At 35.5% G+C, this 18,414-nt stretch overlaps 1 protein-coding gene across 1 annotated transcript in view; it reads right to left on the bottom strand.

Annotated features, from left to right (window-relative positions):
* Positions 1-661: 661 nt before the first annotated feature.
* LOC117104639 (glucose-6-phosphate exchanger SLC37A4-like) overlaps positions 662-18,414 on the bottom strand; it is a 47,345-nt gene continuing 29,592 nt past the window's right edge. Inside the window, exons 6-9 of the mRNA XM_033245513.1 lie at positions 16,331-16,416; positions 11,894-12,007; positions 3,972-4,110; positions 662-2,953 (exon numbers count right to left, since the gene is read on the bottom strand). Coding sequence (XP_033101404.1) covers positions 2,787-2,953; positions 3,972-4,110; positions 11,894-12,007; positions 16,331-16,416 — 506 coding nt within the window. The 3' untranslated portion in view covers positions 662-2,786. The remainder of the gene's footprint in view (positions 2,954-3,971; positions 4,111-11,893; positions 12,008-16,330; positions 16,417-18,414) is intronic.

Below are 18,414 nucleotides of genomic sequence, written 5' to 3'. Positions count from 1 at the left end.
ATTTATTATAAACTCGGATATTTCTGCCACTCCTGTGGCCTTCATCAGCGAGAATAAGGAAAACATCATGAATCAATATAATATAGGCTGTCTTATCAAAAAGGAATAAAGGTGACAGAGAGCAAATGAGAAATATATAGATTTTTCTAAAATGTGTAACATTTTTATAAATGTGTAACATATCTATAAACACATACCGTATATAATCGCGTATAAGACGACCCCCGAGTTTAGGAAGATTTTTGACGATTTTTGTATTTTTATATATATATATATATAAAATAGGAAGTCGATGATTTTTGTCACTTTATCATAGAACATAGATTATGATTATTCTACGGTGATTATTAGATAGCAAAAATCATCGACTTCCTATTTTATATATATATAAATACAAAAATCGTCAAAAATCTTCCTAAACTCGGGGGTCGTCTTATACGCGATTATATACGGTATGTGTTTATAGATATGTTACACATTTATAAAATAGGAAGTCGATGATTTTTGTCACTTTATCATAGAACATAGATTATGATTGTTCTACGGTGATTATTAGATAGTTCCAATGTACTGTATTTCTAATTATGGTAATGATGACATAATGACATCTGTTTCATTACGATATAAGCAGGGTAGAAAAAAACCAAACCAAACTAAAAAAATTAATCCTGAGTGTTTATTGATACAATATAATATCTGGCAAAAGTTTAACCTATCTAATTACTTTGTAATACGGTTACATTTTGTTCACTAAGTACTGTTTTGTATGTTTCAGAACACATAGCATCACTATTAATAAACAAGAGAGAATACTAAGGAAAGCACTTCTCTAATACAGTCAGATTTTTGGAAATCTTTAATAAATGTCAGAAATATACATAAAAGTATATCACCAAAAATAATAATGTGACTATTTTAGACAAATGTATTGCATGTACATTCAGCCTTAATTTCATACCATATATTTATTGCATTTGACTATAAATTATTTAATTAAAATTGATCCCATCTGATACAAATTTTGAGGAAATAAGACTGAAAGGGTAAATGTTCTTATTAAAATACAAGATAACATACTAAAATAATATGCAAAATAACAGCAATATTATTCAAATAGGATTATAAAAATTCATGATTTCAAAGAAACTATTTATATTTAAATATTATTCAAATACAGTATGTTTAAATAAATGAGAAAAGATAGCAACTTCTTAAAACTCATTAATTGAAAAACAAGCTTCAGCTTGCTCTAGCTAGATTTTTTTTAATTAAAAAGAGAAAGTCTGAATATTTGTTCAGTGAAGGTGTGTTTGCTAAAAAAGGTAAGTCACCAGACACAAGACAAAGTGTTTCATGAGACATGTAGTAAGGAAAATTTAGCAGGTGTCCATGTGGATGTCATCTGTGTAAAAGCAGTACGGGTTCCATGTAATACCCAAGTAAAAAAATATTGCAGGGAACTGAACACTCCCAAGAACCTGAACACAGGCTCACAGAGTACAGCATACAGTTCAATGTGGCATCAAACATCTTCACTGTATATTAATTGTAGGCCAACAGACTTTAGCAACGTTTATATTCACTTGTGCGAAGAGAATGATAATTTTGTTATGAATATCTTGGGAATCCCTTGTAGCAGTGTCCTGTGTAACATTTTGTTAATGCGAGTCGACTCCATGATCATAATATTGTAAATGAAAGGAGGTGGTTATATATATTCAAATGAACAAAACTGAAGTTGATATACTGCCATTAACAAAAAAAACAAAAAAACAAAAAAAAACCTCTCAAAACTTTTAATAGCTTAATTAGTTAAACAGATTTAATAGTAACAGATCAATACGGATAGATGCAAGAATATAGAAATTGTAGTTTTTCCTTGTTATAATTTTCAGTTGAAAGTTAATACTGTTATATTTTAAATATATACTGTACTGTACACATTAAGCATTTTTTAGGTTATTTTATTGCATACTTCATGTTCAATACCGCAGAAACAAGAATAGCAAAACCCAGCATAAACAATCAGAAATGTACAAACATTTTCTTAATATACAAAAGAGCACAAAAATACTCTTTAAGTCACCCCTCTCCCCCTGAAAGAGTACACAACAAAATTATATTTTTTTTGTTATTTTGAGATCATCATTTCATCTTTTAATAAAAAAAGTACAAATGCTTACAACCGCTCCCTCTTAAAAAGTATGATTTGCACTCTTCTGAAAATGATAAAAATAATGGATGGTCCCTTTAAAACAAGGTCTCGTAATCTTGAAAGCTCTGATGAGGGCAGTATAATAGAGGCAGTAAGTATATTGGCTCTAACAACCACCAATACAAAAATGATCTATTAATCAATCAGCAAAAAAGATCAATCAATCAGCCGTGTATGAGAGCTCCTCATTGGAGCTAAAAAGATCTCTTTTATCAATCAACCAATTGTTTCTAGAGCTTCTCATCGGAGCTAATAATAAAAATAACTGGCCCTAACAGCTGCCCATACAAAAAAGAGAATGAAAAAATATATTAATCAATCAGCCGGGCTCCTCATCAGAGCTAAAAAACAAAATGTCATTAGAGAATTCTAGAAAACAATTTTTATCTACATCTTTGATTGTTTAACTTATAATACTGAATAACAATACATGATTCTATCATTTATTTCAGTATTGTCAACATCACCATCACCCTCAACATGATCATTATCATCATCAATATTATTATCATTATTACAATATCAAAAACCTAGTGTACTGTAAGAAATATATTTTAGAAATATCCTGTCTTCATTCTATTTTTCCTCTTTTCTTTCCAATCTCTGTTGATATGTTCCATGTTGTAACCATGACAACACAATGGATGATAACTGTTGCCTCGACGATAAGTAAGCTTGTGTACCAATTATAATGTTTAGCGATGATACTTAGTGGATAGCCTGCCAACACAGCGCCAACTGCAATTAAAAACAAATAAAGTTAAAATTAATTATTTTTCCCATATTCCAGACATACCTGTATATTAGAGGAATGACTGGCAATCTGTTAATATTACGCCCAGGAACTGAGACTGTGGTCATACAAAATTGTTAAAAATGAAACATTTACATCATGAAGATTGTTATTAGAGAGGGAAACACTGTAATTCATCATTCATCAAGTCACAGGAGTCTCTTGGAATTGGAACTGCCTCCCGCCCTCGGACAAGAATCTTCCGAAAAATAACCTACCTCCCCCAAATTCATTAAATCTGCATGTTCATAGTAATGTATTGCCCCTTTATTATCACTTGTCTCATGGAAGTCAGTATTGATTGATGTCACCATAAGCAGCAAAAAAAAAATCAGATGTGCTAAGAAAGCTTGTTTAAACAGATCTGCCAGAAATTACCTCTTCCAACTTGAGACCCCAGCATTAATCTAGTGAAAAGTGTTGAACCGATGAGAGTTGGAAGGAAATACTGTACATGAATTTTGCAGTATCAATAACACTCTGACCGCCAGGGGTTTGAAAAAATAGTATCAGCCACCGCCAGAATTTTTAGCAAATTTTAACACTTTTCCGAAACTCGTTGAGAGTGCGTATGTGATCAGATTGACATGTAGTGAATACTACAAGAACTACACACATTTTAGCTTTACAATGGTACTAAACACTTTATTCTAATCACCCGTAATGAAAATGACTCACTTTTAGAGATTTACGCAATTTCGCACAACAAAGCCGAGATGACAGGGATTTCGTGAAAGTAAATCATTACCGCTCTATGCTAATGTAAACAAACAAATAGTGAAATACTTATGGTCCAGACTGAATATAGTGTTCAAATTGTCGTAAAAAAACCTGAAACACGGAGATCTCCATGTTTGGCAGTCAAGCATTGAGTTACCAAACACGGAGAACTCCAACTCCGTGTTTGGTGGGCAAAGTGACAAGAAGCAAAAGTAAATTGTTGGTACTGTATTAAAAACTTACCCCCTCCACCAAGTGAAGCAAATGCATGGGCTGTTCCAGACATCTCCGGGGTTGTATGCTCAATAACCAAAACACCATTAATGCACTGAATGCCAAAAGCACAGAAACCCATAATGAAATTCAGAAAAAATATGAATACCTGAAAAAATAATGAATAAAAATTAGGGGTGTCTAGAAAACTAAGACATACAGTAAGATATTTTAGTTTTCTAGATCTAGAAAACTAAGATATCTTAGTTTTCTAGATCTAGAAAACTAAGATACGGTAAATCTTACTTTTCTAGATCCAGATGGGTTTTACCATTATATTATGAGGTATTTTGATTTTTAAGCAGTTAAAAATACTATTATCTCTGAAGTGGGGTTCAGAAAGTGGGGTCAGAAAAGACATTATTTTGACCATGATGACATCACCAAAATGTAAGGAGTCACATATATGAAGGACACACTCAAAGTTGAGAGACGATTGATAAAGGATAAGCGAGATACGCTCAAATGCGTATTTTATAAAATGACGTCATAGATAAAATTCAGTTTTTTGAATTCAGATGGCAATATGATGACGTCACAATGTCTAATCAGCCATTATGATCTATAAAATCATATTTACAAATCATGTGCTTTAAGAATATGTAATAATAATTGGGGAGTCACCTTTCATCCTAAGGAGCTATAACTGATTAAAAATAGGCCTGATTTTAGCATAATTTCACTGTATATCGGCACAAACGCGCTCAAAGTTCACTTTGTTTGATGCATGCGTACGGCATTGTTATTGGCCATAAGATGATTGATCAGAGATGTGTGAACACAATGTCAGGAACCCAAAATATGTAAAAAAATTGCTTCTCGAGCGGATCACCTCTTGTTATTGTCAGGATCATCATCATCTTCATCTTCTTTTTTGGTGATCCGCTTCCCGAGCGGATCACCTCTTGTTATTGTCAGAGATCTTCTTTTTGGTGATCCGCATCTAGTGCGGATCACCTCTTGTTATTGTCAGGATCATCATCATCTTCTTTTCTTTCTTTCTCCCCATTTCTGTTCACACGATATCTCAAAATTGCTACGAGTTACGCACACGGTCGCTTCATCGGTCATTTTGGCTTCGCCTGGAATATAGTCACGGTAAGGTTTTCAAGGTGACCAGTCATGCGTGACATTTTTCCAGATAGTTTGGGTTCCTGACATTGTTTTCACAAATTTCCATTCTTTTCGGTCATCTTTTGGCCAATAGCAATGTTGTACATGCGCATCAAACATAGGTATCTTTGCGCGGATTTGTGCTGATATACAGTGAAAATATACTAAAATCAGGCCTAATTTTAATCAGTTATAGCTTCTTAGAATGAAAGGTGACCCCAATTTTTATTACATATTCCGAAAGCACATAAGTTATAAATATGATTTTATAGATCATAATGGCTGATCTGACATTGTGACGTCATCATATTGCCATCTGAATTCAAAGAAAGTGAATTTTAGCTATGACGTCATTTTGGAAAATACGCATTTGAGCGTATCTCGCTTATCTTTGATCGATCGTTTTCCAACTTTGAGTATGTTATAGATGAGACAATTCTCTTTCATATATGACTTCTTTTTACATTTTGATGACGTCACCATGGTAAAAAAATTGGGTTTTTTTACCCCCCCCCCATCCGAAAACTGAATTAGCGTATATTTAAGCAATTTCAGCATTTAAATATTGTTCAATCAGCACCACTGTTTCTTATTTTCACAGCTTGCTTTCTGGAAGTCAAATAAGAACGAAACCAAGAGAGATCAGTACATTGGACACCCATAGAAGATAGTCGTTTAATAAGAATTGAATGGCTGAAAGTATCAAATGCAGAGGATAAATCAAGAAAGACAGATAAAATACAGTATCCCTTATCAATTTGAACAATAAGATCATTGTGTAGTTTTAGTATTGCTGTTTCAACACTGTGTAGCTTTCGGTACGCAGACTGAAGTGGATCATAAATCCATGTTCGGTGAGGTAAAGTGCCAATTCAGCTGCTACAGTCTTTTCAATTATTTTAGAAAGGAATGGAATATTTGACACGAGACGATAATTGGAAAGTACATCGGGATCAAGAGAGGGCTTCTTGAGAATTCGTCTGATAATTCCAATTTTCAGCTTGCTTGGAAAAATACCTGTTGAAAGAGATGTGTTATTGTACCGTGACTAGGGCTATTGTTCAGATTATAGGGTCCCCTAATTTGCGTGGCCTTCAATTGGTCAGCTGGACATTTCCCCTACCCATGTTTTTCTATTGGTATACCTGAGCTATATATGATCATACATTTGACTTAATATCTTAAAAACAACAAATTGTGAGAGGTTTATGCCCATTTCTTATAGCGGTAGCAGCTTTAACATATTAAACATATTAATAATAATAGCTTATCATCGCTATTTTCATCATTGTCACTATATTAATGTTCATTATTATTTCCACACTCAAAGCAAGTCAATTAAATCAAATAAAAAAAATCTGTTCAATTTAAAACACTACAAAAATTTTTATTCATGACGTTCTGCCTTTAGAAAAAATGTAAAAAACATACACACTAACTAAAAACAGTACATACGGGCAGGGTGGCAACGGGGCTAGACCCCAAAAATACCTGTGCTCCCTGTGAAGTATTCATTTGAAGTAATTTCCAAATGAAAACATGGCCATAAATGCTCAAAACGAGAGTTATTATTCTTTTTATAAATTCCATGTGAAGAGCCCCCAATGATCAAAAAGTGAGATTTACTGTACAGTGTACGCCTGAAGAAACATGCGCAGCTCAAATACAATATATCTCAGCAGAAAACATTTGATATTTCTTGCTTTAAACTTAGTTTTATATCACTTTATTGGTTTGAATGTTTTCTCTCTTAGCCGATGTAACAATTTAAATTATTTCGGAAGACTTTAAATACATTTAAAGTGTTTTTGTAGTTAAAAACGATCGTTCGTGATGACTTCATCTCCACAAATTCGGTTCGTAAAATCGAGAGTTCGTAAATGGGAGGTTCGTAATTGGGAGATGTTACTGTATATGCAACTATTTGTTTCCTATTGCGTAATAGAGTGTATCTGGCAGTTATTTGAATCTGTTCAACCATGAAACCTCTGTGGTCTAATGGTTATGACGCTCACCTTGACAGCGAGAGGTCGCAGGTTCAAATCCCGTCAGTCACCTTAATACACAATTTCTTTATTCATTTATTTATAGAACTACATTCCTTGAGAGCTATGCTACACAATGTATGTAGCCTCGCCTCGCGTGACTACAGGGGTTGTACACGTTCGAACAGACTCACAATTCGTAACAACTTGGTTTTTGTAGTTTTTACTCATGAAGTCATTCAATGAAGTAATCAATAACAATGAATCAAATATAATCAGCTCAAATAATAACACTAATTAATAATATTTCGTAGACAATCACATCGTATTCATTTCGAATTACAGTACTCCTAAGCCTAGAGTATATTATTACAAACAGTATACCCAATACAACACGTATAGCACTTTATAGTATCGTAAAAAAATCGTGTAACATACGCGTTGCTGCCAACAATGACGCCACTCTACTACACGTGTGAGCATCTAGCTCGCAAGCTTACAGCCACTGTACTGTATGCATAACATAAACGTAGGGCTAGGCGTAGCCTATACCGTCAAATAAACATTACTCTTTCTGGTCAAATAATAAAGTTTAGACTAAATTAATGCAATCATGTAATGCCTAAAATTATAAGTTATAGTATTGTATGGTAAACATGTCTTGATATCTCTTACCAACTTGTTCAACCCGAACTTTGTATCAATTAACCGAGACAGCACCTATCAAAGCCTAGCTCCGCCGTCTGCCTGACGTCAAGTGACGCACAACAAAGAGTATAAAACTGCAAGAGGTCCGGCTGCCCTTATTTTGTATACAGGTAATGGAACATTTAAAAATTACTCAAACGAAGGGGCGTGTCCCTCATAAGAACGTAAAAGGCGTTCGTATCGAACACGTGCTGCGTTTCGAATTCCAGCATACATTCTATAAACGCGCAGCACGCGTTCGATATAAATGCACTTTGCGTTCTTTTAAAGGCCACGCCCCTTTTGGGTAGTACTTTTTGAAATAGGATTACGTTCCAAAGAATCCCCGGCGGTTGGACCTCTTGCAGTTTTATACTTTGGCTCACAAATAAACTACACTCAAAACTGAGGGCGTCCTCTTAAAGAAATTATAAATAGCAGCTACATTCCGGCCCCAATGAATTTACTCGGTATGATCATTTAAAATTAATTAAAAGCAGCTTATTTATCAGTATCTGAGTGCTAGTACATACATCTCCATAACTATGTGCATTTACAATTACAATGTTTCTTTCATTTTAACACAATGAACTATATATCAATATCTGTAGTAATTAACAATTTAACATGAACTTTAACAAGCAATACATAATAACTGATGTGAACGATACATGCCATGCATATTTAATCGGTATTTGCCCTTTCTAACAAACATAGTTTGGCCACTGGCCTTATCAGAACCTTAGAGCCCAACCTAACTTTTACTTGACGCACCATACCATCTTTCCCTGGGAAAACCTTTACGACCCTCCCTAATGGCCACTGGCCACGTGGTGCGCTATCATCCACGACTAAGACTAAGTAATTAACCTTTATGTTTCTTTTTGGTGTTGTCCACCTTTGTCTAGTTTGGAGTAGAGGAAGGTACTCCCTACGCCATCTCTTCCAGAATATGGAGGCAAGATATTGCGCCTGGCACCATCGCCTTTTACCATAATTGTCCTTATCAAAAACACATGGTGTAAGTTAGGACTCTGTTTCATTAGAATTAAGTGGTTTGGGGTAAGTGGTTCACAGTCTCTTGCATCAAGGCTAATTTCTGTTAATGGCCTTGCATTAAGTATTCCTTCCACCTCTGTCATTACAGTTGCTAGAACTTCGTCACAGATGACTTGTTCGCCAAGGAGGTTCTTCAGAATCTTGTGTGTCGACCTTATCAACCGCTCCCAAGCACCGCCCATGTGACTCGCCGTGGGAGAAAGTTCTCTATTTTCCGCTGCTTCAGGGTTTTAAGATTCTCTCTAAGTTCTCTATCCGCACCATGGAAGTTTGTACCATTATCGCTATATATTTTCTCGGGTTTTCCCCTTCTGGCGATAAAAATTCTCAGAGCATTTAGAAATGAATCTGTGTCCAACGAGTTAGCTAGTTCAATATGTACCGCTCTCAGTGTTAAACAGGTAAAAAATGCAACCATAGCGCTTAAACTTGTTACGCCCTTGTTTCACATAAAGTGGACCGAAATAGTCAATGCCTACGTATGTAAATGGCGGTTTATCTGGAGTTACCCTCACAGCTGGCAGTTCTCCCATCATCTGTTGTACACGAGAGGCATTTCTTAGTTTACATGCGAAACAGTTGCCAATCACCTTACGTACTGTAGCACCACCCTAAATTATACAGTAGCTCTGTTGCAAAGATGACCATGTCATGCCTACACCTGAATGTCCAAATATCAAGTGATGATATTGGATCAGTAACTCTGTTACATGGTGATTACTTGGTAGAATGATGGGGTGTTTCAGGTCAGAGTCGATTGGAGCATTACATATTCGCCCTCCTACTCCCAAAATTCCATCAATTACAACTGGGTTTAGCTTCTGCATGGACTTGCTTCGACTTTTGCAGCACAGATCATCTCCAAATTCCTGATGCTGAACAAGCTTAATTACTTCTATTTCAGCCTGTTTTAGTTCCTTAAGTGACAGAGTTTGAGGCAATGTACCAGCTTCTGCTCCCTTTCTCTTGTTAAGTAGATATTTCTTTTCAGCAGCCAAGTCAGTCCCTTCAGTAGCTTGTATATAAATATATTAGCTCTAGACTACATTTTGTGCCTAGGTATTGATAGTTTCACCGAGTTTCCAGGAAATCTGCTAATAGATTCTATTAAACTGGCACCATAGTATAGTAAAAATCAGGGGCCGCCCCATGACCATTTTTCTGGGACCAAGGTTTCACTGCTGATTTAGCATCACTAGGGTATAAATAAGAAATTGAGTGAGAGAGAACCTCCAGAAAAAGGGTGGAACATTGTTTTTGGCGGCCATTTTCAAAATGGCCGCCAAAATAATGATATTGACTCATAACTTCACTTATATAAAATGAAAAAGGGCAAATCTGGTGTCTAACTATATGTTATGGTCACTGAAGCCAATGAGACAGGTTTTGAAAACGTAAAATGGCAGCCACATTTAAAATCAAGATGGCAGCCTTAAAAATGGCCAAAAAATATTATTTCAGTATAATTCCACATATCCTCTAAAAAAAATGTTAAATTTGGATCTAATCATATGATTTTGGGCTCTCTGAATACAATAAATATAGTTTCAAAAAGCTAGGATGGTACTAGTAGTCATTTTGAATATTTTAGTATGTAATTCCACTTCTCTTTGAAGGAAACTGCTAAATTTGTGTTTATAAATACATGCATGGTTTCATAAATCTAGAATAACAGCCATTTTGAATTTCAAGATTACCGCCATGAAAACCATCAAAAAATGAATATTCTGGTATGTAATTCCACTTCTATTTGATGATAAATGCTAAATTTGGTGTCAAATTATATGCTGTTGTGTCAACTGAGTTCAATATACATGATTTCAAAGAAGGTAGGATGGCAGTGATTTTAAAAGTGAAGATGGCCGCCACGAAAATTAGTAATAAAATAGAAAATCGTAGCAGAATAACTTTCATGAAGCGGTTTGTCTCTCATGAAACGCACCTTCAGACACTGTAGTCTTTTATCTGCCATCTTCCTATTGTGTGGTAAGATTGGTTCATCATATTTCCATGGAAGCCCGAGTTGGTAGTGACCATCTACTTTAACTGTTGACTCTTCCATACAAGCTTTTGCTCTCTTGTCTTCCATCGATTGGCCTAACTCGATATCTTCGAAACAGATCCACTGCTATCTGTCTTCCAGAATCTCTCCAATTGTTCCATAAGTTGATTATTACCACATTGAGCAAAATTCACCTTGAAACTTGGCCTCCCCCCCCCCACCCCAACTGAAATTCGGCTTCAGCTTGTTCTACTTCATTTTTGGCCTTTACAGCAGCCATTTGCTGCTCTAATTTTACCTTCTGTAAAGTCATTTCATGGGAACTGGAAAGTTGCTGCACTTTGAGCTTCGCCATCTGTGTCCTCACTCTGGCTTCTTGTAACTTTACTGTAGCAATACTTGAGTGCCTCGATGTTTTACTGGTTACCGATGTTGCACTGTTTCTCCTGGATCTTACACTCACAGGGCCTAATGATAGTTCCTTTTTCAGTTTTCTTTCCTTTTGCCTTGCACCCAAACTGATTGGCCTTGATGCTTCATCAATTTCATGCTCAGAGTTCGTTGACTGCCTTGATGTATGCTCCACCACAGATGAACAAGAGAAACACATTGGTATCCTCGTCAACAAACTCACTAGGAGTAATTATCCCATCCTAGTTATTAAACGCAACATAGACAAGATTTCCAACAAATCTCGTGACCAATTGCTCCTTTACACACCCAAAACACAATCCCAACGCATCCCTATGGTATTTGACTACAACACACAAATCAACAACCTTTCACTCGCAGTCATTTTTATACTAAATATGTGATTTTTGGCGGCCATTTTGAATATTTATTTTGAATTTTCACACTAAGGATGTGTACTATGGTGTTTATGTATACGTTCTATTGGATTCCTTGAACTAAAGAGCATAGGTATTAACACCAAGATCTGTCTCTTATACACATCTAGATGTGTATAAGAGACAGTATATATATATATATATTCATCAATTGGTAAACTTTTGAGTAATTGATTCAGAGAATAAAATGCAACTTACCAGACTAGATTCACTAGATACCAGTGTATTAAAGCAGTGCATGGAAGACACTAAAGCTACAAGGGTAACAAGCAAATATGGAAATCGAGCACTTCCAATCATTAATACACCTTCCTGAAATAAGAACATACAATTTGAAGTAAAAAACCAACAATATAACACTGTTTATCTACAAACAATATCAGTAGCAACATCAACATTGTTAACATTGTCCACATCATCACCTTCATCATTTCCCACCACTGCCATTAACTCGCAAGCCTCCACCCACTAATTCTCCTAGGAAGGGCAATAACTTACAAGAATAAAACTTGATATTAGCCAATAATTACTTAGTATATTCAAAAACAATCATGCCGTTACAAGTGCTGTCATATTTTTTGTTGTACATTGAATGTTATGTCACACACTTGTTGCATTGTTAAAGTAAGAAAAAAAACGAAATTAGCATCCTCATCATCGAGGAAGCCATTATAGACTAAATTATAGCCTTCCTCGATAATGCCTAAATATTGGCAGTTAACTAATTAGATGGCATTAAAGCTATGCTCTATTACTATAGATTAGAATCAGCCCATTAAATTGGGAAGAGATTAGGTCGGCAAAAATTTGCCGACCTTAAATTCTCCGAGGTCTGCAGTCTCTGCAGTTTTTTACTACTAGGCCTACAGCATAAACTATAATTTTCCAAACGCTCAACTTTACATCGTTATCTGCAGATCGTAATTTTGTTAATTATCTCAATTAAAATCAATATATTGTTAGTGAAAGAATGGTGGACAATTATTATTTTAATAGAGTAGTAAAATACATGTTTTACATAACAAAATTGCCAAAGAAATGTCATTTTGGCGTTATATATAATATAACTTTCATTAAATTGCAGCAGGCAATGATCACAGACTGCTGTAAAACTGCCAAAGCATCTCTATGCGTATATGCCCAGAACATATCTGGGATTTTCCACACATGTAATGTAACTGACAGTGAAGTAATAATACAATAATACTGTACAACTAGATTTGAACTCGTCACTGAGGACGAGTTCGGTGATCCGCCGTACTTTGACCCTCATAAAGCTCATGCGGTGCTGATTGAAAAGTGTCATAATATGCTAAAATATGCTGTAAATAGTTTTTAAAAAAAGAATAATTTTGAGCATCTTAAAAGATTAACGCATAAATGAGTACACGTACGTCTTAATGCCCGTGAGCATGGTAATAGCACAAAGAGTGACTCCTGATATGAATAATGTGTCAGGAACACAAAGTATGTAACAAAAAGTGATTTCCAGCTTCATTACGTGTTGCCTGCGTGGAAATGAACGTATGGCACTTAAATATGGAAAGTTTTGGAATGCTGAAAATGACCCGAAACGTTCTTTAAACTATCTGAATAGTGATACGGAGAATTTTCAAATTTTAACAGACTTCGCACATCACGATGTGTGCGTGTACAGTAATGGCACACAAAATTAAACATGTCAAGTGTTTTGAAAACCGCCTGTTAGTTGGTTAAGCCACACGAATTTTCCCTTCATATAACCTATATATATATATATATCAGTCTGATAGCGTCGAAATACAGTCTGCAGCCCTCTCTCTGTTCTATTTCTTTACATCTTTTAAGAATGAGAGATAAAAGGGCTCCAAAATTTAATTCTTTTTGACCATGCTGACGTGATGAAAATGAAAAATAAAGGGACACGTCTGAAAGAGAATTGATTTAGCTATAATATACTCACAGATGGGAGACAATCAATCAAGATAAGGGAGATACGTTCAAACGAATATAAAAAGTAATGACATCATAAATAAAAATTGAGTTTTTTCTTAATCTAAAAGGCAATATGATGACGTCACAATGTCCGATCAGCCATTATGATCTATAAAATCGTATCTACAACTCATATGGTCTCAGAATATGTAATAAATATTGGGGGTCACCTTTCATCCTAAGAGAATGACATGATATAAAGCATATTTTAATTTTGACGCACGCGAACGCTCGCGTTATTACGCGCGCACAAAAATATGATGTACATAACATTTAACCATAACCTGAAGTTTATTCCCACTGAATATGATTCAGAAATCACGACCGATTAAGGTGATTATGGGGGTCATCAAAGGTTTGACGAAAGAAAAATGAGAGGGGTAAGAAAAACCGTATACTTTGACCATGATAACGTCATCAAAATGTATCAAAATGTCACATGTATGAAAGAGAATTGCCTCAGATATAACATACTCAAAAGTGGAAGAAATTCGACCAAGAATAAGCAAGATATGCTCAAATGCACATTTGACGTCAATGACGTCATCGATAATATTCATTTTATTGAATTCAGATAGCAATATGATGAAGTCATAATGTCCGATCAGCCATTATGACCTATAAAATCATATTTACAACTCATGTGCTTTCAGAATATGTAATAAAAGTTGGGGGTCACCTTTCATCCTGAGGAACTATAACTGAATAAAAACAGGTACAATTTTGACTCATTTTGACTGAAAATGGACAAAAACACGCAAATGCACACGTATCTTAGATGTGCGCGTACTGCACTATTATTAGACGTAAAATTACTGAAAAAAAATGCAAATATGTCATTACAGTGTAAGAAACTCAAAATATGTCAAAAATTGTAATTTGAATCATCTGCACGTGCTGCACGCGCGAAAATGTGCGCGCCACCTGAAAATTTGTGAAAAAGTTGAAATGCTCAGAATCACCTGAAATGTACACAAATTTAGTCAAAACGATGATGAGCTGCAATTCGGACAGCACTATGCAAATGGATAGTACTTGACATGAAAATTACTTGTGTCAAGTTTCAATGAAAACGTCCTTACGGTGATGAATTTATGACCAATCAAATAATTTGCTACGTAAAACGAAAAATTGTGCGTAGATGACGTCACGCGTGACTGATCAGGCTGAAAAGCTTATTGTATTGATTCCACCCCAAGACTAATAATTGTTGAATATATCATGTTGATTGGTTAAAGCAATCTTGAGATATCGTGGTCACAAAATTGGGGAGAAAGATAGAAGAAAAAGAAAAAAGAAAGATTCTGACAATAACAAGAGGTGATCCGCTAACGTTAGCGGATCACCAATAATAGAATTAGATATGTGTTATGATCTATGCAGCCTACGTGGCTTCAATTGGGTGATGTTTTAGGCCTAGGCTGGCTAGCGGCTAGCTATGAAACAAAAAAATAATGTATATACAAATACGAAGACCAATTTCCTTTTAGTTTGACCAGGGAACAGTGAACCGTTCCCTGGTTTGATGACATACGTAAATTTTGTTTCAGTTAAATTTTTGACTTGCCAAGCAGTTTTTAAAGCAAACTAGATTTGAACTCGTCACTGAGGACGAGTTTGGTGATATGCCGTACTTTGACCCTCACGAAGCACGCGCGGTTCTGATTGAAAAGTATTATATGCTAAAACATGCTCTATTTAAAAAGTAATTTTGAGCATTTTAAAAGAAATTTTAAAGGAAAAGAGTAATTTTGAGCGTTTTAAGGACTTACGAATGTGTACTGTGTCTTAACGTCCGTGCGCAAGGTAGTATCAATACAGTGTCACAAACCCAACACATGTATCAGCCAATATGATCTATAAAATCGTATCTACAACTCATGTGCTTTCAGAATATGTAATAAAAATTGGGGGTCACCTTTTAACCTAAGGAGCTATAACTGATTAAAAATAGGCCTGATTTTAGCATAATTTCACTGTATAGCGGCACAAATACGAGCAAAGATACCTATGTTTGATGCGCACGTACGGCATTGCTATTGGCCAAAAGATGACCGAAAAGAATGGAAATTTGTGAAAACAATTTTAGGAACCCAAAATATGTAAAAAAAACCTAATTTCTAACTTCCATACGTACTGCGCAAGTAAAAGGGCGCGCGCGTAGTGGAAAATTATGTAATGCTCAAAATGGCCTGAAACGTGCTGTAATTTAGTCAAAAAGTGATTTCGAGAATTTTGAAATTTTCACGCACGCGTTATTAAACACACGCGTAAAATTAGGGTACAGTACATTCAACATTAACCCGAAGTTAATGTTCACTTAATACGATTTCGAAATGGCAATTGGTTAGGCTGATATGATCGATAATGTAAAAACGCAAAATTGCGCGTAGATGACGTCACGCATGACTGAACGCGTTCAAAAGCTTACCATGACTATTCAAGACCAAGCCAAATGTTTGCTGACAGCGATTGTGCGTAACTCGTGGCATTTTTTGAGATATCGTGCAAACAGAAAAGGGGAGAAAGAAAGAAGAATAAGAAAAAAAATATGATGATGATGATATTGACAATAACATGAGGTGATAGCGGATCACCAAAAAGATGATGATCCCTGACAATAACAAGGTGATCCGCTAACGTTAGCGGATCACCAATTACCTTTGCAACCTGCTTGTCAGTAAAATATCCAGCAAATACTGATCCAATTACTGCACCAAGTTGGAATGTACTTACAACAGCACCACCTGAACAAAATATAACAAGAAATATTTCCTATATAAAAAACTTTTGTATTTCCAAACTAAACTAGATTTGAACTCGTCACTGAGAACGAGTTTGGTGATCTGCCGTACTTTGACCCTCACGAAGCATGCGCGGTTCTGATTGAAAAGTATTATATGCTAAAACATGCTCTATTTAAAGAGTAATTTTGAGTATTTTAAAAAAAATTTTAAAGGAAAAGAGTAATTTTGAGCATTTTAATGACTTACGAATGTGTACACATACGACTTAACGTCCGTGCACACGGTAGTATTAAGTGTCACAAACCCAACACATGTAACCGAAACGTAATTTCCAACTTCAGTACGTGCTGTGGGCGTGGAAATGAGCGTACGGCGCGTAAATTTTGGAAAGTTTTGGAATATTCAAAATGACCTGAAACGTACTTTAAATTATCTGAAAAGTGATATTAACAATTTTAATATTTTAACACACAAGTACGAATACCTTATACGACGTGCCTGACGACGGTAATGGCACATGAATTTAAACTTTGTCAAGTTTAATTTAAAACCCCCTGTTGGTTGGTAATGCCCCACGAATTTTGCCTTTACAGGATACGAACTATCGGTCTGATAGTGTCGAAATAGTCTGCCGCCCTCTATTTTCAAAGTGTTTACATCTTTTAAGAAAGAAAGATGAGAAGGCTCCAAAAAAGCATTTTTTTTACCATGATGACGTCATCAAAATAAAAAATAAAGGGACACGTCCGAAAGAGAATTGATTTAGCTATAACATACTCACAGGTGGGAGACAATCAATCAAGATAAGCGAGTACGTTTAAACGAGTATAAAAAGTAATAAAGTCATAAATAAAAATTCAATTTTTTCTTAATTCAAATGGCAATATGATGACGTCACAATGTCCGATCAGCCAGTATGATCTATAAAATCGTATCTACAACTCATGTGCTTTCAGAATATGTAATAAAAATTGGGGGTCACCTTTCAACCTAAAGAGCTATAACTGATTAAAAATAGGTCTCATTTTAGCATATTTTCACTGTATAGCGGCACAAATACGCGCAAAGATACCTATATTTGATGCGCACGTACGGCATTACTATTGGGCAAAAGATGACCGAAAAGAATGGAAGTTTGTGAAAACAATGTCAGGAACCCAAACTATGTGAAAAAACATAGTGTCTAGCTTCCGTACGTGCTGCGCGCGTCAAAATGCGCACGCATAGTGGGAAAATTAAAAAAAAATTAAAATGCTCAAAACGGCCTGAAACATGCTGTAATTTAGTTAAAAAGTGATTTCGAGCATTTTACAATTTTGACGCACGTGTGCGCATGCAATATGAAGCGCACGCGTGAAATTAGGGTACAGCACATTCAACATTAACCCGAAGTTAATGCTCACTTAATACGATTTCGAAATGGCAATTGGTTAGGCTGATATGATCGATAATGTAAAAACGCAAAATTGCGCGTAGATGACGTCACGCATGACTGAGCGCGTTCAAAAGCTTACCATGACTATTCAAGACCAAGCCAAATGTTCGCTGACAGCGATTGTGCGTAACTCGTGGCATTTTTTGGGATATCGTGCGAACAGAGAAGGGGAGAAAGAAAGAAGAACTAGATTTGAACTCGTCACTGAGGACGAGTTAGGTGATCCGCCGCACTTTGACCCTCATTAAGATCACTCGGTGCTGATTGAAAAGTGTCATAATATGCTAAAATATGCTGTAATTAGTTTTTTTTTATAAGAATAATTTGAGCATTTTAAAAGATTTCCGCATGTGTACACGTACGTCTTGACGCCTGTGAGCACGGTAATAGCACAAAGAGTGACTCCTGATATGAATCATGTGTCAGGAACCCAAAGTATGTAACAAAACGTGATTTCCAGCTTTAATATGTGCTGTGTGCGTGGAAATGAACGTACGGTGGGTAAATTATGGAAAGTTTTGAAATGCTGAAAATGACCCGAAACGTTCTTTAAACTATCTAAA

Source organism: Anneissia japonica, unplaced genomic scaffold (genome assembly GCF_011630105.1).
Source record: "Anneissia japonica isolate Jap-2015-1 unplaced genomic scaffold, ASM1163010v1 scaffold287712_len2945570_cov188, whole genome shotgun sequence".
Lineage (NCBI taxonomy): Eukaryota > Metazoa > Echinodermata > Crinoidea > Comatulida > Comatulidae > Anneissia > Anneissia japonica.
The sequence above is the reverse complement of the archived record's forward strand: the minus strand, read 5'-3'. Positions and strand labels throughout refer to the sequence as shown.